Below are 13,123 nucleotides of genomic sequence, written 5' to 3' on the forward strand. Positions count from 1 at the left end.
GAAGGCGTTGAAAGTCGGAGAGTCATTTTTTGTTGTGTTCCTCGTTCATACTAGACACAGACACTGACATCCCAAAATATCAAATGCCGTTATTACGGTGCCTTTCGTTTTCTGGAGATGACTGTGTGAGCATGCATGCAAGTCATACACAGTGAGGGACAAATACCAATGAGTTTACGAGAATATATATATATATATATATTTATAACTGTACAAGTTTATGCCAAATCAATTTTTTATAATTCTTTCTTTTTTATTGGAGGAGCTTATAATGTAATTGAAAAATGATGCATTTATAATCATTTTTATAATTTTTTATATAATTATATTTTTAATGAAGAAAAGTTTTGTAAAATAAGTTATAAAAAGAAAATTATTTAAAAATATATAATTATTTTTATATATTTTTTATACACTTTACTAATTTGATTGATCAACATAATTATTTTATATTAAAAAATAACGTAACCAAACATATTAATAGATGAGGAATGCTACACATCATCTCACACTACATACTTTATATATTAAAATATTATTTTTATTTTTTATTTTATTTATTTTTTATTTTATTTTATTCTCATTAAACTAATTAAATTATTCTATTTATCATCCACACACTATATATTTATTATAGAAAAAATAAAAAAAAAGTTAAAATAAGTGTGGTGTGTGAAATATGAGGATGACAAGAAAATTTTTTCTTAATAGATTACATAATGAGTGTATATAAATGACTGTATATAAAATTTTTGTTGTTTAAAAACTAATAAAAAGAATTATATGTGTATAATTATTCTTTTGTAATGTTTAAAAAAAAAAATAAGAGATCTAATCTAGAAAAGAAATTTAAATTATGTGATGTAAAAAAAAAAAGAATGAGATTAAAATCTTGATAAATTAGGTAATTAATGATCCAATTAACTTAAGGAAAAATATATTTGTAAGTACAATTGTGTATTAATTTATACATTAATTTAATATGATTGATAAAAAATAAATTTTATTAAAAATAATATTAATTTAAATTTTAAATATAAATAAATCAATATTAATATATAAATTAATACACGATTTTAATTATATGTAACAAAATTTTTAACTTAAGCTAATGCCTAGAAGTAATCATTTACTAACGACGTGTCGGACTGGTCACAAGCAGTTAGGCAAAAGAGATGTGCACGCGCCCTGAAGCCACGCGTGTGCGAAGAGCAACATTTGTCCTCCAACAGATGCTTCTTCAGTTTCATTTCGGTCAGCGAAATACAACGTGGGAAATCATTTTCCATCTGTAACCACGCGTAGGACCGTGTTTAAGTTGCCAACTTTGACCGATCAAAATAATATATATATTTTTTTTCATAAAAACCGATCAAAATAATATTAAAAAAGGGAAAAAACAAAAACAATTTCAATCGAAGTACAGTCCGAAAGAGAGAGAGAATGAAAGACCTCGCTGCTGCTCTTCTTCTTCTACACTATATATAAACTTAAAGACATCCTCGCAAAAATATCTCTCCCTCCTCTCCTCGTTTTCTCACTCACCAAACATACGCGTAGAAAGATTGAGAAATCAATCAATCTCTACGCATCATGACTTTGTTGTGATGAAGAATCACCAAGATTAGTATTCTATACGTTGAATTATTTTTAGTCTTCACAGGGTGCTAAAACTTTGAGCTAGCGTTTAGTCGTACGTTGTTAATCACTCCGGGGGTTGCCGGAGGACTCAGAAATGGCGGCGGCATTGGTCGGAGACGATCTGGCTAGGCAGTCGAGTAGTAGGAGGAGCTGGCGGTCAGCCAGCGTGCGGGAAATGTGGAATGAGCCGGACGTGTTTCAGCGGAGCGGGCGGCAAGTGGAGAACGACGAGGAGGAGTTGAAGTGGGCTGCAATAGAGAGGCTGCCCACGTATGATAGGGTGAGGACTGGGATGCTAAAGCAGGTGATGAGCAACGGGAGGGTTGTGCATGGTGAGGTTGATGTCACCAAGCTTGGCTCTCAGGATAAGAAGCAGTTGATGGAAAGCATTCTCAAGGTTATTGAAGAGGATAATGAGAAGTTCCTCAGGAGGCTTAGGGACAGAACTGATAGGTTGGTTTCTAACATAAATATATGTATGTTCGTATATATATCTGCAAATGTTTTTTTCTTCTGGAATAGTTTTGTTTGGTTGCTGGGAAAATGGAGGGCATCAGAAAAGGATTAAGGCTTTGAATCTAGTAGTGGTTTTAAAGCAAAAGTTGTAGTTCCGCTGGGGTTTGGTTTTATTTATTTTCTCTGATTATCCACCTCCCAGCAACTGAATTTTAGGTGTTCGCTTTTGTGATTTTTATTTCATTTCTGGAAAATGGTAGGAATATATTCTTTTTGATCTCCATTTGTCTTTTGCAACTAGTTATTCCTTCTTCTGATGCGAAGTCTTCTTGATTGTAGAAAATATTTTCCTTGTCTATTCATTGATTTCATACACGTATATATAAACTTGAATAGGATAATGTATACATGGAAAGAAGAATAATTTGCTGTACAAAGATTATGTAACGGCTAACTAGCTAAAAGTGTGGGATTGCTGAAATTGTGAAATCTTGCTGTGACGTGGGAATTTTGATTCGGTAATAATTGATAATCTTTTTTGGAAACAGGGTAGGAATAGAGATCCCAAAGATTGAAGTCAGATTTCAGCAGTTATCGATTGAAGGAGACGCATACGTTGGGACCAGAGCACTACCAACTCTGCTTAATTCCTCCTTGAATGCAATACAGGTATTGTATTCATGCTATTGATTTCTCTCTTATTCTAGCATTAGTTTTCCTGTTGATTTTACTATTTCCCCTTCAAGTTACACATTATGCTGTGAACAGGGAGTTCTAGGGAAGATTGGGCTCTCTCCATCAAAGAAAAGAGTTGTCAAGATACTCAAAGATGTGACCGGTATAGTCAAGCCATCGAGGTATGTTCATGAATTGTGCATATATTGCAGAACTAGTATCTTTTGCCTACAAATTTTCTCCTTGTAAAAGGAAGGACATACTAATTTGGTGTTTATACATTTTCAGGATGACATTGCTTCTAGGGCCTCCTGCGTCAGGGAAAACAACATTGCTACAAGCACTTTCAGGGAAGCTGGATGATGACTTAAGGGTTTGTGATCCTCTCCTTCTTTCTACCTCGTGTGTTAATCCTATTCACTCATATACACAATTGATTTTGGAGGTAATATTAATTTGTGGAGGCGATGAACAGGTAACTGGGAAAGTCACATACTGTGGCCATGAATTCAATGAATTCGTACCTCAAAGAACCTGTGCTTATATCAGCCAGCATGATCTCCATTACGGTGAGATGACTGTTCGCGAGACGTTGGATTTCTCGGCACGTAGTTTAGGAGTTGGAACCAGGTATGAAATGCTACTAGAGTTGGCTAGACGCGAGAAAGAAGCAGGAATTAAACCAGATCCCGAGATTGATGCTTTCATGAAAGCTACGGCTATGGTCGGACAGGAGACAAGCTTGATCACTGATTACAATCTCAAGGTTCTATTACTTAGCGAGTTGGTTTCTTATGTATTTATTTTGCCACCAGTTATATAACTCACTTAAATTTTGACGGGCTTCCAACAGATACTGGGATTGGATATTTGTGCTGATATTATGGTGGGGGATGACATGAGAAGGGGAATTTCTGGTGGACAAAAGAAGCGTGTAACCACTGGTATGTATCAATGACATAAAGAACATATGTAAACATGATGGCAAAAAAGAACATTTCTCCCTTTCTTCAAATTGGAAGAGTTTCACCTAGAAAAGTTTCTAGTTTCATAATCCTCCGCACTTGGAAATTTATAATAAATTATTTCCGTAGATTGTATCAGATGTCGAAAAGTCCTTTCTGGGTTACCATATCTTGGAAAACCCATTCTGTCTATTGACTTATGCTATAATGACAACTTCTTCTATTATTACCTGTGAGTGTGTATTTAAGATTAAAGTTCAAAACCATTTCTGAATCTCAGACCAGAATTATTTGTATTGAGTGCAGGAGAAATGTTGGTTGGACCAGCAAAAGCATTTTTCATGGATGAAATATCAACAGGGCTGGACAGCTCCACCACGTTTCAGATTGTCAAGTTCATGAGACAAATGGTTCATATCATGGATGTCACCATGGTCATCTCTCTCTTGCAGCCAGCCCCCGAAACGTATGATCTTTTTGATGACATCATCCTTCTTTCTGAGGGCCAGATTGTATATCAAGGTCCGCGTGAAAATGTTCTCGAGTTCTTCGAATATGTGGGTTTCAAATGTCCGGAAAGGAAAGGAGTTGCAGACTTTCTGCAGGAAGTAACTTCCAAGAAGGACCAAGAACAATATTGGTTCAGAAAGGACCAACCTTACCGATATATCTCTGTGCCTGAGTTTCTAAGAGCCTTCAACTCTTTCCACATTGGGCAACAACTCTCAGAAGATTTAAGAATTCCATATGACAAATCCAGAGCCCATCCTGCTGCTTTGGTAAGAGAAAAGTACGGGATCTCCAACATGGAACTCTTCAAGGCTAATTTCACAAGGGAATGGCTATTGATGAAGCGCAACTCATTTGTATACATATTCAAAACTACCCAGCTAACAATCATGGCAACAATTGCATTGACTGTGTTCTTAAGGACGGAAATGAAAACTGGACAAATTAGAGATGGAGCACCATTTTGGGGAGCACTGTTTTTCAGCCTCATTAATGTCATGTTTAATGGAATGGCAGAACTTGCAATGACAGTTTTTAGGCTTCCTGTGTTTTTTAAACAGAGGGATTTCTTGTTCTACCCTGCATGGGCTTTTGCATTGCCTATTTGGCTCCTTAGAATTCCAGTTTCACTGATGGAATCTGGTATTTGGATCATTCTTACATATTACACCATTGGGTTTGCACCTGCTGCCAGTAGGTAAGTACTAAATTTATCATCTCGTTTAAATACTCCTAGCATTAGATTTTTGGTATTTATGAAACTTATAATCTAGTAGTTCAACAAATGAAAACTCTTTCTATTGATAAGTGTTCGAAATGTTTAGGTTCTTCAAGCAGTTCTTGGCTTTCTTTGGCGTACATCAGATGGCACTCTGCCTCTTCCGTTTCATTGCAGCTGCCGGAAGAACACAGGTTGTTGCAAACACTCTTGGTAGCTTTACATTGCTGCTGGTGTTCGTTCTTGGTGGTTTCATTGTTTCCAAAGGTCAGAAATCCTTCTTTGTTCACCTTGTTAAAGAGTATTTTGCCATGAAACCACTCTTCTGATGCCTGGATTGTTGTGAGTCATGAAAAATGCAATGATAAATTTCTGGAGTATTTGATATATTTTCTAGATATTAAAATTCCACTCATATTGGTGCGTAGATGACATTAAGCCATGGATGATATGGGGCTACTACATCTCTCCCATGATGTATGGACAAAATGCAATTGCTATCAACGAGTTTCTTGATGACAGATGGAGCACTGTAAGTTCTTTTAGATTACAGAATAACTCATGATTTGCAGTGAATTTTTATCATCTCATTTGGTTCTCCTCATACATTGACATATATTATCACTACATTTGTTAAAGTCAAATCTATTATATGCTTGATATAATCTTGATTTCTTCGGTACAGCCAACACCAAACTCCAGTCAACCAACAGTTGGAAAGACTCTTCTCAAAGAGAGAGGCCTATTCACTGAAGAATATTGGTATTGGATATGTATTGCAGCACTCCTCGGGTTTTCTCTTCTTTTCAATTTTCTTTTCATTGCAGCACTGACATTCCTGAATAGTAAGTGAATAGTTTGAATTTTTTGCATTGGTTTTTCATACTGCAATAAGATACATGAATTGACATTCTGCCATTTCCTTTCAACTCAATTCAGTGCCCGGTGATACTAAAGCTGTGATCTTGGAGGATGAGTCTGAAAGGAAGCCTAGGAGGCAATTGGCAACCAGTTCAGAAGGTTAGTGTTGGTATCAAAGTTATACGGACTATGATATTAATCAAATCAAAGCTAATAAGACCTAAAATCTTTGCCAAGCCTGCTCTTTTCTAGGTTAATTATGACCACGCTGCAAGATTCCTATTCACCACTTGCCCCAATTTTAAAACAATGTGACCATGCTGTAGCACTAGTTCTACAGCATAAGCCTCGGATTAAGTATAGCAGCCCAGTATCACATTATTTTGGTAGTCTAATACTAATCACCATTACAGGTATTGACATGTCAGTTAGAAATGCTCAAGGAAGTACCAGCTCAATTCAAACTAAACGAGGAATGGTTTTGCCCTTCCAGCCCCTTTCACTTACTTTCAATCATGTGAATTACTACGTGGATATGCCTGCAGTAAGTCATTTGTTCCCATCAATACATGTGTTGAAATATTTTGTTCATAGCTAAAGTATCATAAACAAAAAGAAATTGAAACAGTTACTTGATATTTGGTTACTAACTCATTAGCTTCCTAGAGGGCGGTTTTGACTAGAATTTTCAAAAAATAATTGAATTTGCAGTGGATAGATAATCAAACATTTTAATTTGAGAAAATTTTCAAAAGGCCATTTGATACCAAACATGGTTCATGGGTCATATATGATTTTTCTTTAAAAAAAAGTGGTATCCTTTCTAGGAAATGAAGACTCAAGGTGTTGATGAGACCCGACTGCAGCTACTCCGAGATGTTAGTGGTGCTTTCCGACCTGGTGTACTGACAGCATTAGTTGGTGTCAGTGGTGCTGGAAAGACTACCTTGATGGATGTCTTAGCAGGAAGAAAGACTGGTGGATATATTGAAGGAAGTATTAGCATTTCTGGTTACCCAAAGAACCAAGCCACATTTGCTCGGGTCAGCGGTTATTGTGAACAGAATGACATTCATTCCCCATATGTCACTGTTTATGAATCTCTCGTATATTCTGCATGGCTGCGTCTCGCTTCGGATGTAAAAAAGGAAACACGAAAGGTAGCCACTTTTTTCTTTGAGAACTCAACATTTATTTCTCTAATTGGATACAGTTTTATCCTCCAAATAGTCAACCTTTCCTCCTGAAATTATGCGGTTATATAAACTTCATTTATATTTTGAATTTATAATCGTTTGTCTAGCTGAAAATCCTTTTACTCTCTAGTTTGCATTGAATATGAGAAACTGAATGAGATGAACACTATGTTTTTGACTGTGATCTTCTTCATTCTTATAGATGTTTGTTGATGAAGTCATGGATTTGGTTGAGCTTCATCCTTTGAGGGATGCTTTGGTTGGACTTCCTGGAGTTAATGGTCTTTCAACTGAGCAGCGAAAGAGGCTCACCATTGCTGTGGAATTGGTTGCAAACCCTTCCATCATCTTTATGGATGAGCCCACGTCAGGCCTTGATGCTAGGGCTGCTGCCATTGTCATGCGTACTGTAAGAAACACAGTGGATACTGGACGAACTGTTGTCTGCACAATTCACCAACCGAGCATTGACATATTTGAAGCTTTCGATGAGGTATGATTCTATTTTTAACTTTTTCAATCTCTTATATGTTTCATGTATGATGTGACATCATTTCATCTGCTCTGTTTCACCTTGTTATTGTGTTGTGCTTGTAGCTCTTCTTGATGAAAAGAGGAGGACAAGCAATTTATGCCGGACCTCTTGGTGATTGTTCTCACAAACTTGTCGAGTATTTTGAGGTGAGCACCAATTTTTCTTACATACTTGATTGCATACCAATTATACCCAAATGTTGGCAGCTCAGAACTTTCCAACATGTTTGTTTTCAAATTGCTCACGGTCCATTGTCATACTACTAATCATTTCTAGTTGCATAATTAATGTTGAATCCCTTTAATGAACATCTCTGCCTGAGTAAAATGGTTAATTTAGATTGTTCATATAATTTTCTAAGGATCAGGAAGAGTATTCATGTCATTTTTTTTTTAAGGATTAGGAAGCATGTGCTCCTAAAATTATCCAAATACAATTTTGACTAATATTGAGAACATCTGTTAGTCTATCCAAGGGGTCCCCAAGATCAAAGATGGGTATAATCCTGCTACGTGGATGTTGGAGGTCAGCTCTACTGCAGTTGAGGGTCAACTTGACATTGATTTTGCTGAAGTTTTTGCCAACTCTGACCTTTATAGGTGAGTAATAAATGAGAGAATATTTATTCTTCTCTCTCTTCTGTTGCGACATCCTCCCTGTCTAAGCGTGTGTTGACCTATCGCTAATTTATTTCACTAATTTTCAGGAGGAATCAGGAACTTATCAAGGAGCTAAGCTCTCCACAACCTGGTTCAAAGGATCTTTACTTCCCCACTCAGTACTCCCAAAGCTTCCTAACTCAATGCAAGGCATGTTTCTGGAAGCAGCACTGGTCATACTGGAGAAACTCAGAATATAATGCAATTCGGTTTTTCATGACAATTGTCATTGGTGTTATGTTTGGTGTTATCTTCTGGAGCAAGGGAGACCAGATGTAAGTCTAAATTTCTTTATCCTAACCTTTATTTGCTTTTGTTTCCATCATTTAATGGCCCATCTAAATTCACTTTTAAGAGCATGTAAATCTATTTTCTTTTTCGAAATTAGCATAGCAGCAATATTGTACTTCATGTTCCTTACTCTAAATTGGTACTTACAAGGTCAATTATATCTTACTTTGTTAACAGACACAAACAGCAAGACCTGATCAATCTTTTGGGAGCTACCTATGCTGCTGTTCTTTTCCTTGGAGCTACCAATGCTTCTGCCGTACAATCTGTGGTTGCAGTAGAGAGAACAGTCTTTTACCGTGAAAGAGCAGCAGGAATGTATTCAGAGTTGCCTTATGCATTTGCTCAGGTAAGAGATTGGAAGTTGTTCTCGGTTACAACAAACTCTTTTGTGTGTCAAATTGCCTGTTTCCTCAAAAAAGAAAAATAGAATGAAAAAGTCTATATGTAATTTGTATATGTACTGATGGGTGACTCTTTCCTTACAGGTGGCCATTGAGACAATTTATGTTGCAGTACAAACGTTTGTGTATTCTCTTCTTTTATACTCGATGATTGGATACCAGTGGAAGGTGGACAAGTTCTTGTATTTCTACTACTTCATATTCATGTGCTTTACATACTTCTCAATGTATGGGATGATGGTTGTTGCACTGACTCCGGGCCATCAAATTGCTGCAATTGTTATGTCCTTCTTCTTGAGCTTTTGGAACTTGTTCTCTGGTTTCCTCATTCCTAGGCCGGTATGTGATTTCAAAACCATATCTTTGTTTCATTTCCAAGCATTAGAAGGTTAGAAAAACTATGATGGGAGTGTATAATTTCCAGCAGTGGAGATCCAAAAACAAAGAAGTTTTTATTACTTCCAAAAACTAAGAATAAACTTGGAAACTTAGAAACCGAGTTGTGTATATATATAATTTTCATGAAAAGATACCAAAACATTCAATTGAGAAAAATAGAAAAGGCATCTTAATTTTGAAACAGAATCCTTTCACTGTAATCATAACACTTTGGTGCTTTTTCATCACAGCTGATCCCCATATGGTGGAGGTGGTATTACTGGGCCTCACCTGTTGCTTGGACAATCTATGGTGTTTTTGCATCTCAAATTGCAGATAAGAAGACTCCGCTTGTACTTTCTGATTCAACAGTTGTACCTGTAGACAAATTCCTAAAGGATTACCTGGGTTTTGAGCATGACTTCCTTGTTCCTGTAGTCCTCGCTCATGTTGGTTGGGTCCTGCTCTTCTTCTTTGTCTTTGCCTATGGCATCAAGTTCCTCAACTTTCAGAGGAGATGAGGAGATGATGAGCTTTTTTCTACACTAGAGAAACTTTGGAACATGAAGATATATAGATTGATTGGTTGTACAATATTATACTTAGTCAGTGAGGAAAAGTTTTATACTTTTCTCATTGTCTTTCCTTTTTATTTCTTCACTCCAAATTTTTTGTGTAATTTTATTTTCCTTGGCTATATCAAAATGTATAGTTTTTGTATTTCCCTTAGGAGTTTCCACACAAGTTTGTTTTGTACTCTTAAATAATAGATGAGAAGCATTGGGTTATTTATTATCAACATTGACAATTGCTTGACCATTTTTTTTTTAGTTATTTTATGAAAATAAAGAATTAAAATAAAATGGCAATTGACCAATGCTTTGAGTTTTCGTTCTTTTAGTTAAAGTAAGTGTATGATCTGGTTCAAGGTCATAGCATATGAGAGTTTTCATTATGTATAAATAGGACTTTACAAGATCTTCAAACGTACAACAGAAAGATAACGTTATATACAAAACATCAAATAGGCTACTTTTAGTTCGAACATATTATTTTCTATTTGAACAATACTCAGTATAATATTTTACAACTTTCCATTTTATTTATTTTCATTGTCTATTTATTTTATCAATATTATATTAATAACATATGTTGGAAGGAAACGTGAGAGGGAGGGCCAAACTAGTGGTGAAGCTAGTGAGCTGAGGAGGTTGATATTGGTTGAGCGAGAGATCATTATAGAAGACTTTTATGATTTTGTCTGAGATTGGAAGGAGCCTATTATCTATTATTAGCGATAGAGGATGGAGCCCGATCTGTTATAAGAGGGGGTGTCCTATCTTGACATGGTCAATGAGTTTTATCAAGCCATGGGTCAAGATGGAGGCTAATGAGGAGTCTTTGTCATTCGTTATTCGAGGTGCAAGTATTTACTATTTCAGCTGACATTATAATTGACTTTCTTGGGATCCACGTGAGATTAGTGCATACCTTTACAAAAACTAATGTTGGAATATATGGTGAAGATGCCATTGAGGATAAGTCTCCAGCAGATGACGGTCCCACTCACGATGAGATTTGTTAGTTGATGCATGAGGATTCGGCTCTTCCATGTGATGGCAGCAAGGTGACAAAACATGTTGATTGTATTGCATTTTTTTTAATGCTTAATTTGATTGTCTCCCATAATATTTGAAATTTTCAACGTACCCCTGTAAAACTACGAAATTGTCTACCAATTTCCTTGAACAAATAAGTTAGATCTCAATTATCAAGATTATGAAACGAATTAAATACTTTAAAATAAATAATTAAACTTGCAAAACACAACGATTGGTTACGAAGGGAAACCCTTTAAAGAACTCTTTAAAGGTAAAATCCTACGGGGCAGTCAAACCCAGGAAAGTCAATCTTATTATTTGAAGAACAATTACAAGTAATAATCAATTACAAAACCTTTACAATTCGACTCTCTTACTTGCCTAGACAGATGACCCGTTTGTCTTCTACTGCAGTAGCAGTCAGAACCTCTGGCGATTTTCAAATGTTGACTTCCCTTCTAGAACTCCATAGGCTGAAATCCAATCGATGTTCCTTCACCCTTAAAGCACGATCACACTCAAGAAGATATGAAAAATCCCATGAAAATTCTCAAGTGAATTTTCTCTCATAAATGCTACGAATATCCTCTCTGAAATTCGTGGCTCAAAGTGCTTGAAAAGATATAAAACCGAATCCCTTTAAATAGAAGGTCTGGAAAGAGTTTTAGTCGCAGTAGGACTCTGCTGACGGTTAGCAATAGACGCGAAAACGCGTCCCGACGGACTGCTAACATTTCGCTATAATATCTTCTGTTATTGACTAAATTCTGTTCAGCTTTCTTCTTGATCAATACCAATATTCCAGAACTCGATTTTAACCTCAAGGACTTATCTAAACAACACCTAAGACTTCTAGAGAGACTTAATATTGTTTAGATACAAATCAATACTTATTTTACATTCATCCAAATTTAATCAAATAATGATAAGATAAACCTTATTATTCATCCAAATTTAATTAAATAATGATAAGATAAACCTTATCATTTAGTCATCTAATCCTAGCCAATTTTTGCCTTTACAATATTGATCCGAGGAAACGTAAGACTGACTTCGGCATCGAAAGGGCTCGTTTATGTTATGGATAGCACGAGGAGAGCTAATTGATCTGCCTCTATACTTTCTCATCCGCATCCGTTTTGTGGTGTGGCTCTGAAATTCTCTCAAATGTTTGAGTCGCCTCTAGGGTTTTTGCATGGTGCATCCCATCGTCCCGTCGTCCTCCTCAACGGGTCATCCTTCTAGTGGGGTGGGTGGGGTTAAGGAGAATGCTGAAGTGCAATTTGGACATCTGCGGCATGCTGAAGGGGCTGGTTTTGCACATGGATATGCGGATGTTGTGGCCAACAGGCCCTAAGTGTTGCCAGAGGTTGATCTTCCATTTCGTGAGCCACGGTTTAGCGATGGAGAGATGTTTTTCGTGTTTACTCAATCAGAGATAATCAAATCAGAGGAACCGTTCCGTTATACGGTGGTTCTAAAATTTTTGCTCTGTAGGCTTTCATTGGATCATATCCGTGGTTTTATTAAACAAAGATGGGGACTTAAGTCGTTGCCGATGGTGGGACAATTGAGGAATGCCTGTAACATATTGATCAGATTGTCTAATGAGGAGGACTTCGTAATGGTTATGGCACGGGGTAATGCAGAGGTGATTGGTATCCCTTATAAAATTTTCCATTGGACTCCAGAGTTTGATGAAGACACAGAGTCATCACTGGTTCCTGTTTGGATCTCTCTTCCAGGTTTCCCTCCGAATTATTTTCATGTTTCCATGTTAAAAAGCATTGGTGGTGGGTTTGGTCGATTTTTGAAGCGCGATAACGCCATAGCTTGTGTTTCGCGACCAGAGGCTGTAAGGATTTGTGTTGAGATGGATGTTTCCTTGCCATTAAAGCACCATTTTTGGTTAGGCCCTCTAGGTCTTGTGTCTAGCCATTATCAAGAGGTGATTTATGAATCAATCCCATAGTTTTGTGGATGGTGTCGCAAGCAAGGGCATGTGGAAAAACAGTGTAACGTCAAAGAAAAATTAGAGAAGAAGGGTAAGATGAAAAAGATGCAGGAAGATGACGGAAAAGATGTTGGCAAAAAAGAATGGAAAGTTGTGGGAGGAAAGAAGTTAGAGGAGGGGTCCAAGAAGATGTCTAGGGAGGAAAGTTTTCATAATCAGGCCAGATGAAAGGAAATTATGGAACAAATTCGTGCACATAAAACAGAGCAAGACCATTGT

The 13,123-nt window shown here is 36.6% G+C and overlaps 1 protein-coding gene across 1 annotated transcript; it reads left to right on the forward strand.

Moving 5' to 3' along the window:
* The first annotated feature begins 1,437 nt into the window (after positions 1-1,437).
* On the forward strand, positions 1,438-10,088 carry LOC122292070 (pleiotropic drug resistance protein 2-like). Its single transcript, XM_043100270.1, has 20 exons — positions 1,438-2,094; positions 2,646-2,766; positions 2,866-2,954; positions 3,061-3,145; positions 3,248-3,538; positions 3,626-3,716; positions 4,044-4,944; positions 5,072-5,232; positions 5,394-5,497; positions 5,651-5,810; positions 5,905-5,985; positions 6,240-6,370; positions 6,654-6,986; positions 7,225-7,515; positions 7,620-7,703; positions 8,023-8,156; positions 8,264-8,491; positions 8,685-8,856; positions 8,996-9,250; positions 9,541-10,088. The coding sequence occupies exons 1-20, from the start codon at positions 1,736-1,738 to the stop codon at positions 9,808-9,810; spliced, it is 4,341 nt and encodes a 1,446-aa protein (XP_042956204.1). The 5' UTR covers positions 1,438-1,735; the 3' UTR covers positions 9,811-10,088.
* Positions 10,089-13,123: the final 3,035 nt, after the last annotated feature.

The sequence above is a fragment of the Carya illinoinensis genome, chromosome 13, assembly GCF_018687715.1.
Source record: "Carya illinoinensis cultivar Pawnee chromosome 13, C.illinoinensisPawnee_v1, whole genome shotgun sequence".
NCBI classification, from domain to species: domain Eukaryota; kingdom Viridiplantae; phylum Streptophyta; class Magnoliopsida; order Fagales; family Juglandaceae; genus Carya; species Carya illinoinensis.

Coding starts and splice junctions, on each gene's coding strand:
- LOC122292070 (XM_043100270.1), top strand. CDS start 1,736: ATGGCGGCGGCATTGGTCGGAGACGATCTGGCTAGGCAGTCGAGTAGT. Junction 3,146..3,247: donor AGCTGGATGATGACTTAAGG/GTTTGTGATCCT, acceptor GGCGATGAACAG/GTAACTGGGAAAGTCACATA. Junction 7,704..8,022: donor AACTTGTCGAGTATTTTGAG/GTGAGCACCAAT, acceptor AACATCTGTTAG/TCTATCCAAGGGGTCCCCAA.